The 19,545-nt window shown below is 46.1% G+C and overlaps 1 protein-coding gene across 1 annotated transcript in view; it reads right to left on the bottom strand.

Moving 5' to 3' along the window:
• The window catches only part of RAB31 (RAB31, member RAS oncogene family), a 63,533-nt gene extending 46,890 nt beyond the window's left edge, over positions 1–16,643 (bottom strand). Inside the window, exon 1 of the mRNA XM_040431646.1 lies at positions 16,444–16,643. Coding sequence (XP_040287580.1) covers positions 16,444–16,479 — 36 coding nt within the window. The 5' untranslated portion in view covers positions 16,480–16,643. The remainder of the gene's footprint in view (positions 1–16,443) is intronic.
• Positions 16,644–19,545: the final 2,902 nt, after the last annotated feature.

Raw genomic sequence — 19,545 nt, 5'->3', positions numbered from 1 at the left:
TAACTCTTTTGCTATGAGTTTGGCCGATGTATGTCGCAGTGGCACCGCCTCCGGGTACCGAGTGGCATAGTCCAGGATGACCAAGATGTGTTGGTGCCCCCTAGCGGACTTCGGTACTGGGTCTACAAGATCCATAGCGATTCTCTCAAATGGTACCTCGATAATCAGGAGGGGCACTAAGGGACTGCGGAACAGGTGCTGGGGGCTAGTGGTTTGGCAGGTCGGGCAAGACTTACAAAAGTCATCCACCTCTCTAAAGACACTCGGCCAGTAAAACCGTTGTAGTATCTGGTCCTGTGTCTTCTGCAGTCCCAGATGACCCCCGAGAACATGTTAGTGAGCTAACTCTAACACGAGTTTTCGATAGGCCCCGGGCACCACCAACTGTTCAACAGGTTCACCCCGCAGCTGGTTTAACCGATATAGCATATTCTGGTGGACCACAAAACGGGGAAACATCAACTTGGCCCCAGGTTGTTGGGGTACACCATCAAGTATTACCACATTCTCCCAGGCCTGGGATAGGGTTGGGTCTTAGCGTTGGGCTGTACCGAAATTCTCCCCAGAGACGTTGAGGTCTGCCAACCCAGGACCCGGTGGCAACTCCTCCACGTCTCCCACCATTATCCTACGCAGGGTTGTCTCCCCCTTTTCCACCAAAGTGGCAGTCACCCCTACTGCTGGCACTTTGGCCTTGTTCTCGTCGTCCCCTTGAACAAGGCCAATGTCCTGGGCTTATTCCTGTCTCAGGGGTATCCTTAACTCTCACAACCGTCCATAGGGCAGGGAAACCTGGAAAGTCTCTCCTTATTATGAGTTCATAGTGGAGATTTGTGGCGACTGCCACTTCGTGGGTCCACCTGCCGGCCACCGTGGTTAGAGACACCAGCGCGGTGGGATAGTCTTTCAAGTCTCCATGAATGCACATCACCCCAACTTTCCGGCCAGTATACTCAGCGGACTGCACCAGGGTAGCCCTTACCAGGGTCACCAAGCTCCCTGAGTCCAGCAGCGCCTCCTCTTGAGTGTCTCCCACTTCCACCTGGCACAAGTGGCCTAAAGCCTCGGGGTACATGTGGCACACAGTTTCCTGGCATATAGCGATTGTCAGTAACCACAATTAGTGTCCATGGGCTCAACCCGATGAGGACACTCAGCCCTGGTGTGGCCAGGTTCCTGACCAAGCCAGCATTAACTGGGTCCGGCCCATAGGGGGAACCTCCCGGGGGGGTTTCATTGGCTCATACTGGTGGACCTGGGGTGGGGAGTTCTGGAGTTTGCCTGCCCTCCTCCCAAAAGTACCCCCGTTTAGATTCTTGGTGGCGTCATAGCATTCCACCAGGTCCACCATATTCAGGGCATTTCCAGGAGATACCTGGCTGATCCAGTGCTGGAGAGGGGGTGGCAGTGCCCTCCAGAATATGTCAGCCAATAGTCTATCCAGCATAGCCGTGGGACTCAGCACATCAGGCTGTAGCCACTTTTGCAAAAGGTGGAGTAAGTCCTAATACTGGGGTCTCACGGGCTCAGACGGTTTAAACCCCCACTGATGTACCCGCTGGACCCGGACCAACACATTCACCCCCAGTCTTGCCGCTTGATTGTCCGGCAAGTCGAAATACCCCTGCTGGGACTCTGAAGCCAGGAAAGGAGCGACGACCTCAGCCCACTGGTCTCGGGGCACCTTTTCACTGGTGGCCACTTTCTTATACATTGCCAGATAGGTTTCGATGTTGTCTGCGGGTGTCATCTTAGGGATCGCTGCACGGACTGCTTTCCGGGCATCGTGGACGCTTGGGGTTGCTCCTGCTGTCTGCAAAGCCATCACGTGTAGCAGCAACTGGTTAGTCTCTTGCTGCTGCTTATTAGCCTCCCGTGCAAATTACCCTTCATGAGGGCCTTCACAACAGCCTCTATTTTGTCGTGGGGCACGGGTTGAAATACAGCTGGTTTGATGTACGACATACAACTGTGCCCAAAGATGCAAAACCGAAAATATATCGGTGTTCACGCAGCCTCACTACGTCTGCCCACATTCTCCACCAATTGTGGGGTTTCACTCCGGTAGTTAGGACTAGCGGATGCAGTATAGAGGCAAAGTACACAGTTCTTGAATCAAACAGCTGTGTTTATTCACACATTGGTGTATGACAAAATGCAGATAACGTGTATCACAAAACATAGATGGCTTGGTGTTTGTTCATACACAATAAAAAGTCCATAAACAATAAAAGTCACCTTTTTTCCTGGGTGTTAATTCACACCCTGTTAGCAGTTCAGCCTCATCAAGTCCATAGGTGGCCTGTTCGCCTTTAGAGGGGCCTGAGTCCTTCAGCCCAGCTCAAACCTCAAATCCCAGCACAGCCCTCAGTTTACAGCACACAGACTCCTGAGCTCCACTGTCAGAGGAAGGTAAATCTACACCTGGCAGTGCTGGCTGGATTTTATGCCTGGCAAAACCCAGCCTGGAACATGGGGAGTAGTCACCCACCCAGCACTTTGACTACTCCCAGTAAGAGCTGTCCCAGATCAACTATGACAGCCATGCTAAATCTCACAGTGTCAATTAGCAATAGCTGCTGCTGACACATAAAATACCGGCTTTTACTTCACCGAGGCCAGGAACCTCGGTGACACATACCTTCCATCCACGATGATTCCAGGTACCTTCTTACAATATATAAATATATATATATATATATATATATATATATATATTCTACAGTTTAAGGCATTGATCTGGGATTTTTACAGTATTTTTCCTCTGTGCGTGCCTGTAACTTACATCTTCCCCTCCACCTTCCCATAAGAGCCAGTTTTGCAATCAGAAACCATGACGGCACTGAGGTTATAGCAAATTGACTTATGTGTCAATGATTTCCCCAGAACTACACAGTAAGTCCTACAGAGAAGGTCACATAAAGGAGTTCTGATATTACCCAAGCTTTTATTTATTTGCTTTGTGTTTTACTACTTTCAAGTGCAAGAAGAGAAAAACTGGAATCTGCTGCAGTTCATACTTTCTGTAAGAAGCTATGCCCCAGATGGAAATGTTATCTGGAAGAATTTCCAGGAAACTCATCATTTGCCTGCCTCCTCTCACTGAAACAAGAAGGACATAGGTTAACAAGTGGAGAGGGGGTGGTGAACAAACATATAACGCACTCATGCCTTGACTTTACTGTGGCTCAATATGCTTGTCCTTAGGCAGCAGCACAATTATTTACATATGTTGTTGCAAAACTTCCTTTTCCCGTTGCTGTCCATTTACATCTCCACAAGGCTCCACAAGATAAGTAACGCTGCCATTCAAGCATTAGGAGGACAGGCATTTCCTAATTCTTTGCTAGCAGATGCGACAAAACCCTAGTCATGTTATAACTAGCAAAATGGTATCAACATCACGACCAGAAATGAATTCTGTGATTTATACATTTAAAAATACAAGGTATACTAAGACAACTTCTACTACACATTTTGAAACTGCAGGAATGTCTTATTGTCTTAAGTTACCCAATATTTGCTATCGTATACATTTGTGACCCAACAGCCACTAACAATTGCTATATACAGACCCTATTGTGTAATCCAACATCGTCGCAGTAACAGCCACAAACCATACAAGTAAAAGCAGCGTAAAATTGAAGTAGTTGTCCATGGTAAACAGTCAGATCACAGGCAATATTTCAGAGCCTCTTTGTAGAATGAGACACTTTTGCCTCGCACTTTTTGTGATCAATTTCACAAATTCTGAATTTAGTTTGCATCATGTGTAGCTGAATTAGAAATATAGAGAAGACATCAATCTTCTTAATGTTGGTTAGAACTTTAAAGAAAGTCTGTCAGCAGTTTTGACCCATTTAAAAAAGCGATATTTAGGGACCAGGGAGAACAGTAAAAAAACATACTTTTATAGATGCCTTTAGTATTTGGAGCGGAACAAAATGATATTTTATTCTGCTGGACGCCATGGCCGCAAGTGCCCAGGAGGCAGGACTGAGAGACAGCTTTGGTGTTCAACCAGGAGACTGCTACACAGACTGCAACCAAAGCAGAGGGGCTATGATGCAGAGAGCACTTCATAGTGAAGCCCCACCTCCAGGGCACTTGCGGTCATGGCATCCAGCAGAATAAAAGATCATTTCGCTCAGCTGCACATACTAAAGTCATCTATAATGGTATTTGTACATTGGAGTCACAGACTCCAATGTGGCCAACCACTTTATTTCAGATCTGTCAGCTTAATATTCAGACCATAAGTTAAATTGCAGCTACAGGTCCATACTACTAGTAACTAAAATGGCATTCTCCCCAATACACCTTACTCTGTGTTTGGTGTATTCAACATTTTTAGAGCCATTTTGATGACTAATAGTGCGGATCTGTAATTAACCTGTTCCGGACACATGACGTACAGGTACGGCATGTTGTCCCAGTACTTAAGGACACATGACGTATCGGCGGGCGGTGATCGGAACTGGGTGACTGCTCAAATCATTGAGCAGGCACCCTGGAACAATGCGCCGGGGGGGTCCTGTGACCCCCCCCCCCCCCCCCCGTGTCAATTCAGACCTGCGGTTTGCTGCGTTTCCGGGTTATTCGGGTCTCTGGGGACCCGGAACAGGATTGTGATCGGTGGTGTGATAATACACCACTAATCACCATCCTGCGATCCTGAGAGGTGATGGTGACATCACCTCTCAGGATCGGCACTCATTGGTCGGCTGGGGCGGGCGGGCTATTAAAATTACAGCAGTGCTCCTCTCTTCCTCCTTTTGTGTCCGGGAGCCGAGGAGAGAGGAGCGCTGCACGTCGATCCTTCAGAGCTGCAGGGATCATCAGCCAGGACCCCCATCTGTGCCCCAGCTCCACCAAGGTATTTAGGGAAAGGTTAGGGAAAGGTTAGGTTAGGCAGGGATATTCAGGGAAAGTTAGTGATAAAAAAAACCAAAAAACTGTTTTTGTTGCATCACCCTAAATCGGGTGTCTGGGGTCCACAGCACAGCTGTGTGACCCTAGACCCCCCCCTCAGGGGTGCTGCAGCTTGCCCCCTGCTCCCCCCCCCCATACAAATTTTATTGGGGCGCAAGCATTATATCTTTTTTTTTCTGCGTACGCTGACTGTGACCAGCACTCTTAGCGTCCGGCCACTGTTAGCGCATCGCACACCCCACCGTTGATCAGAGAGTTTGAATTAAAAAAAATAAATAATTCACATTTTTGGTTCTTTTTTCTTTGTCTGTTAGGTTTAGGGTAAGTTCGTGAACACCCGTGCCCCCACACACATGCACACCAAATAAAGTTTAACACCCACGCAAACACACACACATTCCCCTATAGCACGCCGGATGTTCTCTGCCGAGGAGGCATACGCCCAGCTTGCCTCCGAGTCCGAGAGCCCCAGTGAGGACGAGGATGACTCCACTTTCCTTTTGTCATCCGCATCCTCCTCATCATCTAGCGATGATGATGAGCCCCCAAGGCGGCGGAGACGCCGCCAGGCAGAGCAAGGGGACCGCCATGCTAGGGACCCTGTGGCCCACACTAGTACGAGCAGCTCTGGGGCTCGTACTAGTTTTCCGGCCCACCAGTTAAGACCACCTGAGCCCCCTGCCGGTGAACTTGTCTGGTTTACCCAGAGCATTTTGAGCCCGTGATTCCTGATTTTGTAGGCCAACCAGGAATCCAGATTTCCACAGTGGGCTTTACTGAATATGACTATTTTAGTCTTTTTTCAGTGACCACTTTGTAAATTTGATGGTGGAGGAAACAAACCTGTATGTCCAACAGTTCGTTGCGCAACACCCGGGCTCCTTTTTGGATAGGGCCGGTGGCTGGACTCCGGTCAGTGCAGCCGATATGAGGACGTTTTGGGGCCTCGTGCTGCACATGGGCCTAGTCAAAAAACCTAGTGTCAGGCATTACTGGAGTAGGGACGTCCTCTACCAGACCCCACTTTACAGTACGGCCATGACACGCTCCCGGTTTGAGGCCATCCGGAAATGCCTGCATTATGCAGATAATGCAGCATGTCCCCCCCTGTACAAAATCAGGCCGCTCATCGATCACTTTGGGGCCAAATTTGTGCAGGCCTATGTACCTGGAAGGGAGGTCGCGGTTGATGAGTCTCTCATTGCTTTCAAGGGGAGACTCCAAGTCCTCAAGCCATATAATGCCATGCGCAAAACCCGGGCATGGTACAAAAAAGTTGCGGTCTACTTGGTGCAGGTTGCTTTGTACAACTCTTTTGTGTTGTCCCGGAGCGCTGGCAACACAGGGAAATTCCTTCAGTTCTATGAGGCAGTCCTCAAGGACCTGATCTTTTGTGACCGGGAAAGAGCAGGCTGGAGTACCTCGGGAACTGGAGGCGCCAGGATCGTCCCTGGCCAACACTTTCCAGGTGTGGTCCCCCATACCCAACACTTTCCAGGTGTGGTCCCCCATACTGGAAAGAAGGGACGGACCCAAAAAAGGTGCAGAGTGTGTCACAGGAGGGGGATATGGAAGGACACCACTACTCAGTGTGTCACGTGCCCCGATCATCCGGGCCTCTGCATTATTGGTTGCTTCAGGGAGTACCACACTTCCAAGGAGTACCAAATTTATATCCCCCTTCCCCAATTTAGCCACTGACAATTGGATAAAAAACTATGGTTCTCCGACTTGAGACACTAAAACTAAATAGACATATTAGGTATTGTCACGTCCGTAAGAATCTTCTCTATAAAAATACCCCATGACCTAACCCATCATATGAACAGTTAAAAAAATTAAATAAAAACGGTGCAAAATAAGTTTTTTTTTGTCACCTTACATCACACAAATTGTAATAGCAAGCGATCAAAAAGTCATATGCCACCCAAAATAGTGCCAATAAAACCGTCCTCTCATCCCGCAAAAAATTTGCTCCTACCTAAGATAATTGGCTAAAAACTAAAAAAAAAAAGACTCTTAGACTATACTAAAATGCTTTTTTTTTTGTTTATAAAAAGATAATATAGTGTAAAACATAAATAAATACCAGTAGGAGGAGCTCCCGGCCGGTCACAGACAGCGCAGCAGGTAAGTATGATGCTTCTAATATTGCTAAGTAAGGGGAGGCCGCACACTGTGCCACCAATGAAAATAATACAATAGAGGGAAGGAGGGGGGCTGGGGGGGCCGCACACTGTGCCACCAATGAAAATAATACAATAGAGGGAGGGGGGGCCGGGGGGGCCGCACACTGTGCCACCAATGAAAATAATACAATAGAGTGAGGGAGGGGGGTCACACTGGCCACCAATGAAATTAAAACTGGGGAGGGAGGGGGGTCTGCCCTCTGCTGCCTGGCAGCCCCTGATCTCTTATAGGGGGCTATGATATGCACAATTAACCCCTCAGGTGCAGCACCTGAGGGGTTAATTGTGCGGATCACAGCCCCCTGTAAGAGATCGGGTGCTGCCAGGCAGCAGGGGGCAGTCATGTACACAGTTCATAGTATATTCTAACTAGAAGCGTCCCCATCACTATGGGAACGCCACTGTGTTAGAATATACTGTCGGATATGAGTTTTCACGAAGTGAAAACTCAGCTCTGAAAAAGCTTTTATGCAGACGGATCTTCGGATCCGTCTGTATGAAAGTAACCTACGGCCACGGATCACGGACACAGATGCCAATCTTGTGTGCATCCGTGTTCTTTCACGGACCCATTGACTTGAATTGGTCCGTAAACCGTTGTCCGTCAAAAAAATAGGACAGGTCATATTTTTTTGACGGACAGGAAACACGGATCACGGATGCGGCTGCAAAACGGTGCATTTTCCGATTTTTCCACGGACCCATTGAAAGTCAATGGGTCCGCGAAAAAAAACGGAAAACGGCACAACGGCCACGGGTGCACACAACGGTCGTGTGCAGGAGGCCTAAGTCACAACAATAGACAATCACAGTCTGCTTAAACTAATAACACACAAAGAATTAAATGTTACCATGTTTTTATTGAACACACAATGTAAACATTCACAGTGCAGGTGGAAAAAGTATGTGAACCCTTGGATTTAATAACTGGTTGAACCTCCTTTGGCAGCAAAAAATTCAACCAAACGTTTCCTGTAGTTGCAGATCAGACGTGCACAATAGTGAGGAGTAATTCTTGACCATTCCTCTTTACAGAACTGTTTCAGTTCAGCAATATTCTTGGGATGTTCGGTGTGAATCGCTTTCTTGAGGTCATGCCACAGCATCTCAATCGAGTTGAGGTCAGGACTCTGACTGGGCCACTCCAGAAGGCATATTTTCTTATGTTTAAGCCATTCTGTTGTTGATTTACTTCTATGCTTTGGGTCGTTGTCCTGTTGCAACACCCATCTTCTGTTGAGCTTCAGCTGGTGGACAGATGACCTTAAGTTCTCCTGCAAAATGTCTTGATAAACTTGGGAATTCATTTTTCCTTCGATGATAGCAATCCGTCTAGGCCCTGACGCAGCAAAGCAGCCCCAAACCATGATGCCCCCACAACCATACTTCACAGTTGGGATGAGGTTTTGATGTTGGTGTGCTTGCCTCTTTTTCTCCACACATAGTGTTGTGTGTTTCTTCCAAACAACTCAACTTTGGTTTCATCTGTTCACAGAATATTTTTCCAGTACCGCTGTGGAACATCCAGGTGCCCTTGTGCAAACTGTAAACGTGCAGCAATGTTTTTTTTGGACAGCAGTGGCTTCCTCTATGGTATCCTCCCATGAAATCCATTCTTGTTTAGTGTTTTACGTATCGTAGATTCACTAACAGGGATGTTAGCATATGCCAGAGACTTTTGTAAGTCTTTAGCTGACACTTCAGGATTCTTCTTCACCTCATTCAGCAGTCTGTGCTGTGCTCTTGCAGTCATCTTTACAGGACGGCCACTACTAGGGAGAGTGTAACGGTCGCGTACACACACACACACAGGGGGAAGGGAAGTGACCACTGCGCTCCACCCTTACCCCTGGCCCTGCCTACTTGCCTCGCGAGTCCTAATGACAGGGGACAACTGGACGGCAATCCCTAACTTGGAGTAAGTGCAGGGATGACAGACAGACAAACAGGACGTGAACGGACCGAGTCAATACCAGGAAAGCTGCAAAGTACAAATGGAGCAAGCAGAGAATTGTCAGGAGAAGCCGGGGTCATAAATACCAGGAGAGCAGAGAAGTACAAGAGGAGTCCTAAGAGAGTAGTCAGGTGGGAGCCGAGGTCACAATACCAGGACGGAAGCGCAGTACAAGAGGAGCAGGCAAAAGGATGGTCAGGAACAGGATCAGGTAAGTATTCAGCAGTCCAACAAATAGCCAGGAACCTAGAAATTAACAGGCAACCTGTAGCCAGCAGGCTGCCTGTATTTATAGTGGGGAGTGAGGGTCATGTGACGTGGCCAGCGTCACATGACCGACAGACCAACCAGTCGAGCACCGAGTGATCAGCTCGACGCTCAAGGCAGACTAGGAGCAGGGAGCCACCCAGCTAGTAAAGCCGCCCTGGGAATGAGGTCAAACACAGAACCTCATTCCAAAAGCTAAGCAACAGTTCTGCGGGCAATGGGGGACCGAGTGCACCTTCGGAACCCCGTGACAGTACCCCCCCTTTTACGAGGGGCCACCGGACCAAAGACTTCAGGCGATGGCTTTTCAGGGTGTTCTAAATGAAATTTACGAACAAGTCTAGGAGCATGAACCTCCCTGGCAGGTACCCAAGATCCCTCTTCAGGTCCATACCCCTTCCAGTGAATCAGGTACTGCAAGGAATTACGCACCTTCCTGACATCCACTATTTTAGACACCACATACTCGACAGCATCATTAACAAGAACCGGCGGAGGCGAGGCTTTTGATGGTACTACCGGTTCAAAATACTTTTTAAGCAGAGATTTATGGAACACATTATGAATGTGGAATGACTCAGGCAGCTCCAACCTAAAAGATACTGGGTTAATCACTTCCGTGATCTTATATGGTCCAATAAAACGAGGAGCAAATTTTTTAGAAGTTACCTTGAGAGATAGATTCTTGGAGGACAACCATACTTTATCCCCAACCTGAAAGTTTACCCCCCTTGAACATCTCCTATCGGCCTTGAGTTTTTGAGAACATTGAGCCTTTTCTAGGTTCGATTGAACCCGGGCCCAAACTGTGCACAGTTCGGAGTAGAGTTTATCTGCTTCAGGGTTAGAGAAGGAGACGGACGACCCAGAATGAAAACGGGGATGAAAACCATGGTTACAAAAGAAAGGGGAGACCCCAGCAGAAGAATTGACACGGTTATTCAAAGCAAATTCAGCCAACGGAAGGAATATGACCCATAATTGCTGGTCATCAGCAACATACAACCTCAAGAATTGTTCCACAGACTGATTAAGGCGTTCAGTCTGCCCATTACTCTCAGGATGGTAGGCGGAAGAAAAAGACAATGAAATTTTACATCTTTGACAGAAGGCCCTCCAGAATTTGGACACAAACTGCACACCCCTGTCAGAAACAATATTTTCCGGGATGCCATGTAAACGAACAATCTCTCTCACAAAAATAGATGCCAGGGTTTTAGCATTCGGAAGTTTAGACAGGGGAATGAAATGAACCATCTTGCTAAACCTATCGACCACTACCCAAACCACAGTCTTACCCTCCGCCAGCGGTAGGTCAGTTATAAAGTCCATCGAGATATGGGACCAGGGTCTACTGGGAATGGGTAGGGGTCGTAGGTTACCAGCAGGGCGAGTCCTAGGTGTCTTGGACCTGGCACAAACCTCACAGGCTGACACGTAGGACTTGACATCCCTAGTTAGAGTGGGCCACCAATAAGATCTAGAAACCAGATCCTTAGTGCCCTCAACACCCGGATGTCCACAAAAGGTAGAATCGTGACACTCACCCAACAGCTGGAGACGAAATTGTACGGGAACAAACAACTTATCTGTTGGGGTGGATACCGGTGCCAGATGTTGTTCAGACCTAATGCAAGCCGAGATATCCTGGGTAAGAGCTGCTAAGAAGATTTTTGCTGGTAGGATAGATTCAGGTGGTACCTCAGTAGGTTGAAAAGCCTGGAAGCTCCGAGATAATGCGTCCGCCTTCACATTTTTACTTCCCGGCCTGAACGTGATGGAAAAATCAAAACGAGTAAAAAACAGAGCCCATCTGGCTTGACGGGGATTCAACCTCTTAGCAGACTCGAGAAACATAAGGTTTTTATGGTCAGTGACAACAGTTACACAATGTCTTGCCCCCTCCAGGAAATGCCTCCACTCCTCAAATGCCCATTTAATGGCCAGCAGCTCCCTATTCCCTATGTCGTAGTTTCTCTCCGTGGGAGAGAATTTCCTGGAGAAGAAGGCACATGGTCTCAGATTAGTGAGGCTAGCAGGACCTTGTGAAAGGACTGCTCCTACGCCGTCCTCGGACGCATCCACCTCCACAATAAAAGGTCTCTCCTGATCAGGCTGGATCAGAATGGGAGCGCTACTAAATGCCTCTTTTAATTTTTCAAATGAAGAAATGGCCTCAGTAGACCAATTCTCCAAATCCGCCCCTTTCTTAGTAAGGTCAGTCAATGGTTTAGCAATTACGGAAAAATTCATAATAAATTTACGATAGTAATTGGCGAAACCTAAGAACCGTTGTAAGGCCTTTAAGGATGAAGGTCTTACCCATTCCTTAATTGCTAGTACCTTACCAGGATCCATCTTGAAGGCGTGAGGAGTCAGAACATGCCCTAGAAACAGAATCTCCTGTACACCAAAGACACATTTCTCTTGTTTAGCGGATAGCTGATTCTCCCTCAACACCTCTAATACTTGTTTAACATGAGACACATGGGATTCGAAGTCAGGAGAGAATATCAAAATGTCGTCAAGATAGACAATAACAAATTTACCTAAGTACTCCCTAAGAATGTCATTCATGAAGTTTTGGAACACAGCTGGGGCATTGCTGAGTCCAAAAGGCATCACTTGATATTCAAAGTGTCCTACCGGAGTATTGAATGCCGTCTTCCATTCGTCTCCCTCCTTGATTCGGATTAGATTGTATGCCCCTTTCAGGTCAATTTTGGAAAACCAGGTTGCCCCCAGAACCTGGTTAAATAAATCCGGAATCAATGGGAGGGAGTATCTATTCTGGACAGTGATTTTATTTAATCTCCGGTAATCAATACATGGCCTAAGACCACCATCTTTTTTCTTAACGAAGAAAAACCCCGCCCCCATAGGAGAGACAGAAGGTCTAATATGCCCTTTACCAAGGCTCTCCTTAATATAATCTTCCATGGCCTTGCGTTCGGGCATAGAAAGATTATAAATTCGTCCTTTAGGAAACTTGGCCCCCTCTACTAACTCTATGGTACAATCATAAGGTCTATGGGGGGGTAGAACCTCCGGGGTTGGTGATGAGAATACATCAGAATATTCTTTAACAACAGAGGGTAAAGTATCAGACTTTACTGAGACCCCAGCCTGTACCACGGACAAGCACGAGTCACACTTAGGCCCCCATCTCACCAACTCCCCATTGGACCAATCTATAGTGGGGTTATGTAGTCGGAGCCAAGGCAACCCTAGTACCACCTCAGCAGGTAGGTTCTCCAGTGGCACACACCCACAGTTAGAGAAATCTCCGAGGTACATAAGCTCACCGTACCACCAATAAGAGGAGTAGCATCAATAGCCATGACATGGATAGGAGTTGGTAAGGCAAACATAGGAATACCCAATCTTACAGCATACTCAGAGTCAATAAAGCTAGCCGCTGAGCCAGAATCAATAAAGTCCTTACCCGGCCATTTATCTACTCCCAGAGAAATCGTAATGGGTACCGAAAGCTTACATTTAGAAAATTCAGGGTGTACCTGGTCTTTAGGTTGCCTTGTCTTAGGAGACTTGACAGAGAGGACCTTCTTAGGACACTGGTTGATCCAATGGTCAGGATCTCCACAGTAAAAGCATTCTCCACGTCTGCGGCGAAGATTCCCTCGGGTCATGCCAACCTGTATGGGTTCCTCGGTGGAGACCTCAGCATTGTCTCTGGGATAGGCCTCTGGCTGGACCACCATCTGGGAAGAGAACTGTTGTTCCTGTCGTCTCTCTCTAACCCGTCGGTCAAGTCGGACAACAAGGGTCATCATCTCCTCTAAGGTCTCTGGAAGTTGATAACTGACCAGAAGATCCTTTAATTTATCAGACAGACCTGACCTAAACTGACTCTTCAGGGCTGGTTCGTTCCATCCTGAGGGGACACACCACCTTCTGAATTGGGTGCAATAATCCTCCGCTGGTAAATTGCCCTGAATCAGTGCCTTTAGAGCCGTCTCGGCTACTAGAGCCCTGTCTGGTTCATCATAGAGGGTAGCCAAGGCCTGAAAGGACCCCTCCACAGAATATAAACAACTGGTGCCACCAGGTAAAGAGAACGCCCAGTCCTGGGGATCACCCTGTAGTCGGGAAATGATAATGCCCACGCGTTGACTCTCGGAGCCAGAGGACACGGGGCGCAAACGGAAGTAAAGTTTGCAACTCTCCTTAAAAGAGAGAAACTTCCTCCGGTCTCCAGAAAAGGGTTCTGGGAGCTTAATCTGGGGCTCAAAATGCGGACTGGAGGCCTGAGGAGTGGAAGAACCTTGCCCTAACTCAAAAGAACTGAGTTTTTCCCCTAATTCCTGCACCCTCTGCGTCAGATTAGAGACATGGTCAGTCAGGGTCACCAGAGGATTCATAATACAGTGGTTATTGGGCCTGTTAATCTGTAACGGTCGCGTACACACACACACAGGGGGAAGGGAAGTGACCACTGCGCTCCACCCTTACCCCTGGCCCTGCCTACTTGCCTCGCGAGTCCTAATGACAGGGGACAACTGGACGGCAATCCCTAACTTGGAGTAAGTGCAGGGATGACAGACAGACAAACAACAGGACGTGATTGGACCGAGTCAATACCAGGAAAGCTGCAAAGTACAAATGGAGCAAGCAGAGAATTGTCAGGAGAAGCCGGGGTCATAAATACCAGGAGAGCAGAGAAGTACAAGAGGAGTCCTAAGAGAGTAGTCAGGTGGGAGCCGAGGTCACAATACCAGGACGGAAGCGCAGTACAAGAGGAGCAGGCAAAAAGATGGTCAGGAACAGGATCAGGTAAGTATTCAGCAGTCCAACAAATAGCCAGGAACCTAGAAATTAACAGGCAACCTGTAGCCAGCAGGCTGCCTGTATTTATAGTGGGGAGTGAGGGTCATGTGACGTGGCCAGCGTCACATGACCGACAGACCAACCAGTCGAGCACCGAGTGATCAGCTTGGCGCTCAAGGCAGACTAGGAGCAGGGAGCCACCCAGCTAGTAAAGCCGCCCTGGGAATGAGGTCAAACACAGAACCTCATTCCAAAAGCTAAGCAACAGTTCTGCGGGCAATGGGGGACCGAGTGCACCTTCGGAACCCCGTGACAGAGAGTAGCAGTAGTGCTGAACTTTCTCCATCTATAGACAATTTGTCTTACCGTGGACTGATGAACAGCAAGGCTTTTGGAGATACTTTTATAACACTTTCCAGCTTTATGCAAGTCAAAAATTCTTAATCGTAGGTCTTCTGAGAGCTCTTTTGTGCGAGGGATCATTCATATCAGGCAATGATTCTTGTGAAAAGCAAACCCAGAACTGGTGTGTGTTTTTTATAGGGCAGGGCAGCTGTAACCAATACCTCCAATCTCATCTCATTGATTTGACTCCAGTTGGCTGACACCTCACTCCAATTAGCTCTTGGAGATGTCATTAGTTTAGGGGTTCACATACTTTTTCCACCTGCACTGTGAATGTTTACATTTGTGTGTTCAATAAAAACATGGTAACATTTAATTTTTGGTGTGTTATTAAGCAGACTGTGATTGTCTATTGTTGTGACTTAGATGAAGATCAGATCACATTTTATGACCAATTTGTGCAGAAATCCATATCATTCCAAAGAGTTCACATACTGTGTATATATATATAGGGTAGAATAGGTTACAAAAATAAGCATTACTCATGTCACTGATCACCTGCCGTTCTGATGCTTACCGGATCCCTGGCGGTCCCAGCTTGACACAAAGGAATTGCACAGAGATGTCTGCTCAGCCAATCACTGCATCTCCTGCCATATCCTTGAGCTGGGACCAGGAAACAGAGACTCAGTAAGCATCAGAATGTCAGCAGGAGGGGATCCGTGACATGAGCAATGCTTTTTTTTTTTTTAACCCATTCTGCCCCATGTATAAAAAATGTATCCTGCCAGATAGCTCCTACTATCAACTATTGATAATTCACATGAACATTGTATGGAGTTTGTATGTTCTGCCCATTGCATGGGTTTCCTCCGGGTGCTCCAGTTTCCTTTCACACTCCAAAGACAGATTCTGAGCCCCATTGGGGACAGGTTGATGCTAACATCTGTAAAGCGCTGTGAATATGTCAGCGATATATAAGTGAATATAATAAGTAAAAATAATAATAATGAGCATGGTGAAATATAGAGATAAGTACACACCCAACGTGGATTGTGTTGTCTCCGTTTCACTCTGTATTGTTTACCTATATTTTCATACATATGTTTTCTCCTATTACCCAGTCACAAATACAGATGTAAATGCAGACTTCACTATGTAAGGACATACTATATAGCAGTGTGAATAGTGACAAAAACAAACATTAGCTACATATTCAGAGCCTGAACTGAGGCATGAAATATGCTCATATGAATGAGGTTTCTGGGTCATCACTTTCTTGCAACTTATAAGAGGCTTTATGAGGACACATATAATAACTGGGCAGAGGTCCCTACACTCCGTCATTACTTGTTGTTTGTCAGCCCCATGTATTCACTGAGATGCAATCATTGTAGAGGTTACTTCTGTATCACGGTAGGGATCACAAATCTAGAACATATGCTATGAGGAATGCAACAAAGCAGGATGTAACGCTCTTTGTTTGAAACCTGTAGTGTCATCCCTCTCTGGATTTCTTCTGCCTCTGCTTTAACATTACAGTCTGGCCATTCTGGACAATATTTCCGACTAACTATAGATTAATTCTAGACAATGTCTTAGAGACACTGTGACCATCAGTTGAGAATAACAGTTTGTCACTTGTCACATCATTGATGATCCTGAAATCTGGGGAGAACCTTCATCACAATAATCACTACATAAAAATATATCCATGGGTAGCCATTATCCTAAGAGAGTACAAAATTTGATGTATGGTATTTTTTCCCAGTGAATTATTTTGTGCAATACAAAGAGCATTTTCTCCAGCATTCTGGGACTTGTAGTCGTGCACCATACAAGACAACATGCAATAATTTGGTTCAGCTTGACACAACGAGACCCGGCTCGGTATGTTGGAGTGCAATTTACCGTCCTTTTTTTCCATTGTATAACGAATTCCCTCCCGCAACCCAAAGCAGCACTTACCCCCAGAAGGCAAACTTTCAGCTCTCGGATAGCCATCCTTTAAAAGGAGTTTTGTGTCCTATAACACATCATCAGGAGACAAGAACTTCTAGCACACAGTCATCTCCCAGGCTCTGCTCCTATGCTCATGTGGATCGCATGCAAATAATTTCCTGACCTAACAAAAAGAAAGAGAGAGAGAAAGAGGAGGCTTTAATTCCTACAAAACAAACGGAAACCAGTCTGGGCTATTTATGGGCAGTCCTGTCACATGGCCTGCAGACAACTATTCATTTGCTGCTTTCGTAATCTCCCAAAAATGCTGCATATTAGACAAAAAGAAATATAGGGGCACTCTGTGTGCACGGTAGATAGTCCATGCGTTAAACAGATACGGAAATAACATATATTAGACCACTGATTCTCCTTTATTAAGCCGACTTTTATATTTATTCTCACTTTAAGATGTAGGCTGAGCTGCAGTGGAAAGTGAATGTCCTCCAGGATAAGGGTGGAGAAAGAGTTCAGTACTGAATAGAGCTGTGGAAAACTTTACACATCCCATGCCTTCCTTCTTCATTTACTGCTGACATTTTAGGAAACTGTGATGTGAGCTTATGTGTATATTTTATATCAAGCTGCAGACTAGTAATAATATAGTACGATTAGCATCCCTCAGCCAGATGACAACCAGGGATCCTCTTATCAAATGAACTAAGAGGGAGCTAAATCAGATTGCTGGGAATCTGCTCCGCTTTTCATTTGTCCTATTCGATAAATCTCCCTAGTCGATTTTATCATATTTTGGTATGAGAAGTTATGGGTGTTGGAAATGTCTCAGTGATCATGGAAGAAGCACGTGTCCCCCACAAACCCACTTATATTTCCTATTAAATACATCTGCATGGACTTTTCAGGTCGGTAACAATTTTGTTACTCTAGTGTATTCATATGTAGAAATAACAGCAGTAATTGGAAATGAAAATGAGGTCAAGAGACACTGGTACGGAGCACCTAGGAATCAGGAAAAAATAGTCAGGAACAGCCAAGGTCAGGCCAGGCAGAGTACGTGCAATCCAATAAACAGTCCAAGGTCAGGGCGGCAGCAACAGAGGTCCGGTTAGGCAGCAAAGGATCAAATCCAGAAGTCAGGCTGAAGTCGATATATGAAACAGCACACCTTAGCAGGAACTAGCATAGTAGACCCTATTGCTAAGGCACCTTCCCACAGGAGAAGGTGTCTTAAATACCCTAAGGTGGCAGCCATAATCTGGGGAGAACAAGATGCGAGAAGGAAGAACAGTGCTACTCTAGTGGGCTGACCTGCAAGGCAGGGAGGCAGGGAGGGCACAGTACTGGCAGGATCAGACCACTGGACCCCTGGGACCATAGAGTGGGTAAGGCTATGCTCACTGGAAAGAGTGGGGCAGCGGTGGACTTGGACTGCCGTCATAACATCCTTCATATATAGGATAATGCCTTACACTTGGCAGTTTCTAAAACATATTGGGGAAACATTTTGATACATCTTGTGTAGGTATGTGGGGACATAGTACACATTAGTGTGTATATTGAATCAGCATAAACTAGTGATAGAGACCCTGATTACAACCCAGGGTCACATACTTTATTTTCAGCCAGTCATCAGTGGTGATAAACCGGAGGTCCAATATTTATCAGCTAGTCTGTCCCTGGCCTCCCAGTGATTGGCAGTCTATTCCTTTTCATGAATCCTCCATGATGGCATACCATGAGAGATGACCCGCCTCCAACCAGGTAGGGACAGGAAGATAAATTTGACCCTCCTCCGGCTCCTCCTCAGTGTCTTTCTGAACCGACAGCCTAGAGAGTCTTTTTCCCATTTTTTTTTTTCATTCACACCAACACATACCTATATATTATCCTGTACTTATATATCTATTCTTTTTTTTATTATTATTATTATTATTATTATTATATTATTATAACCTACTTTTATTTTATTTCTTTTTTTATTATTATTATATTTTTTTTTTGGGGGGGGGGGGGGGTTGAGGGTAAACCCATGTCGTCATGGAGGATTCATGAAAAGGAAATTACCGGTAAGTAATATGTTTTTTCCCTTTCATCCTATATAACGGCATACAATGAGATATACTAAATTAATCTTGTTTAGGTAGGGACTATGGCCTGCAATACCTTCCTACCAAAGGAAAGCTTCTGATTAGCCGTAGTATCTACCCTGTAGTGTTTAGTAAACGTGTGAGGGCTTGACCATGTTGCTGCTCTACAGATCTGTTCTAAAGAAGCGCTTGCTCTTTCGGCCCAGGATGTTGCGACAGATCTTGTAGAGTGAGCTGTGAGAGACTTTGGTGGAGATGCCCCTAAAGACTTTGTGGCTTTATGTCCTTTATGTGCCCCACTGAACTGTACAATCAGATTTCCTAAAGGACTTCGTGGTCTCTAAGTAGTACAAGATAGCTCTACATACGTCCAATTTGTGAAATTTCTCCTCTCCATCTGATTTTGGATTCGAACAGAAAGAGGGAACGATAATCTCCTCCTGTCTGTGAAAATTAGATACAACTTTTGGAAGGAAAGAATTGTCCAATCTAAAAACAATCCTGTCTAGAAAGACCATGCAAAATGGTTCCACTATTTTTAGAGCCTGGATCTCACTTACTCTACATGCTGAGGTAATTGCTATTAAAAATAGGGTTTTTAGGGAAACATATTTTAGTGCGACCTCTGAAAGGGGTTCAAAGGGGTAATTCGTCAGACCTGACAGAACAAAATTAAGATCCCAGGGAGGAACAGTAGGTCTTGAGAAGGGTCTTAAAGGGAACCTGTCACCGGGATTTTGGGTATAGAGCTGAGGACATGGGTTGCTAGATGGCTGCTAGCACATCCGCAATACCCAGTCCCCATAGCTCTGTGTGTTTTTATTCTGTAAAAAAAAACGATTTGATACATATGCAAATTAACATAAAAGAGTCATATCTTACTTGTGTGACCAGAGAAGAGTCATATTTTCAAGCTCTGACTCATCTCAGGTTAATTTGCATATGTATCAAATCGGTTTTTATACACAATAAAAGCACACAGAGCTATGGGGACTGGGTATTGCGGATGTCCTAGCAGCCA

The sequence above is a fragment of the Bufo bufo genome, chromosome 5 (genome assembly GCF_905171765.1).
Source record: "Bufo bufo chromosome 5, aBufBuf1.1, whole genome shotgun sequence".
NCBI classification, from domain to species: domain Eukaryota; kingdom Metazoa; phylum Chordata; class Amphibia; order Anura; family Bufonidae; genus Bufo; species Bufo bufo.
Note: the sequence above shows the minus strand (reverse complement) of the source record. Positions and strands in the feature narration are given on the sequence as shown.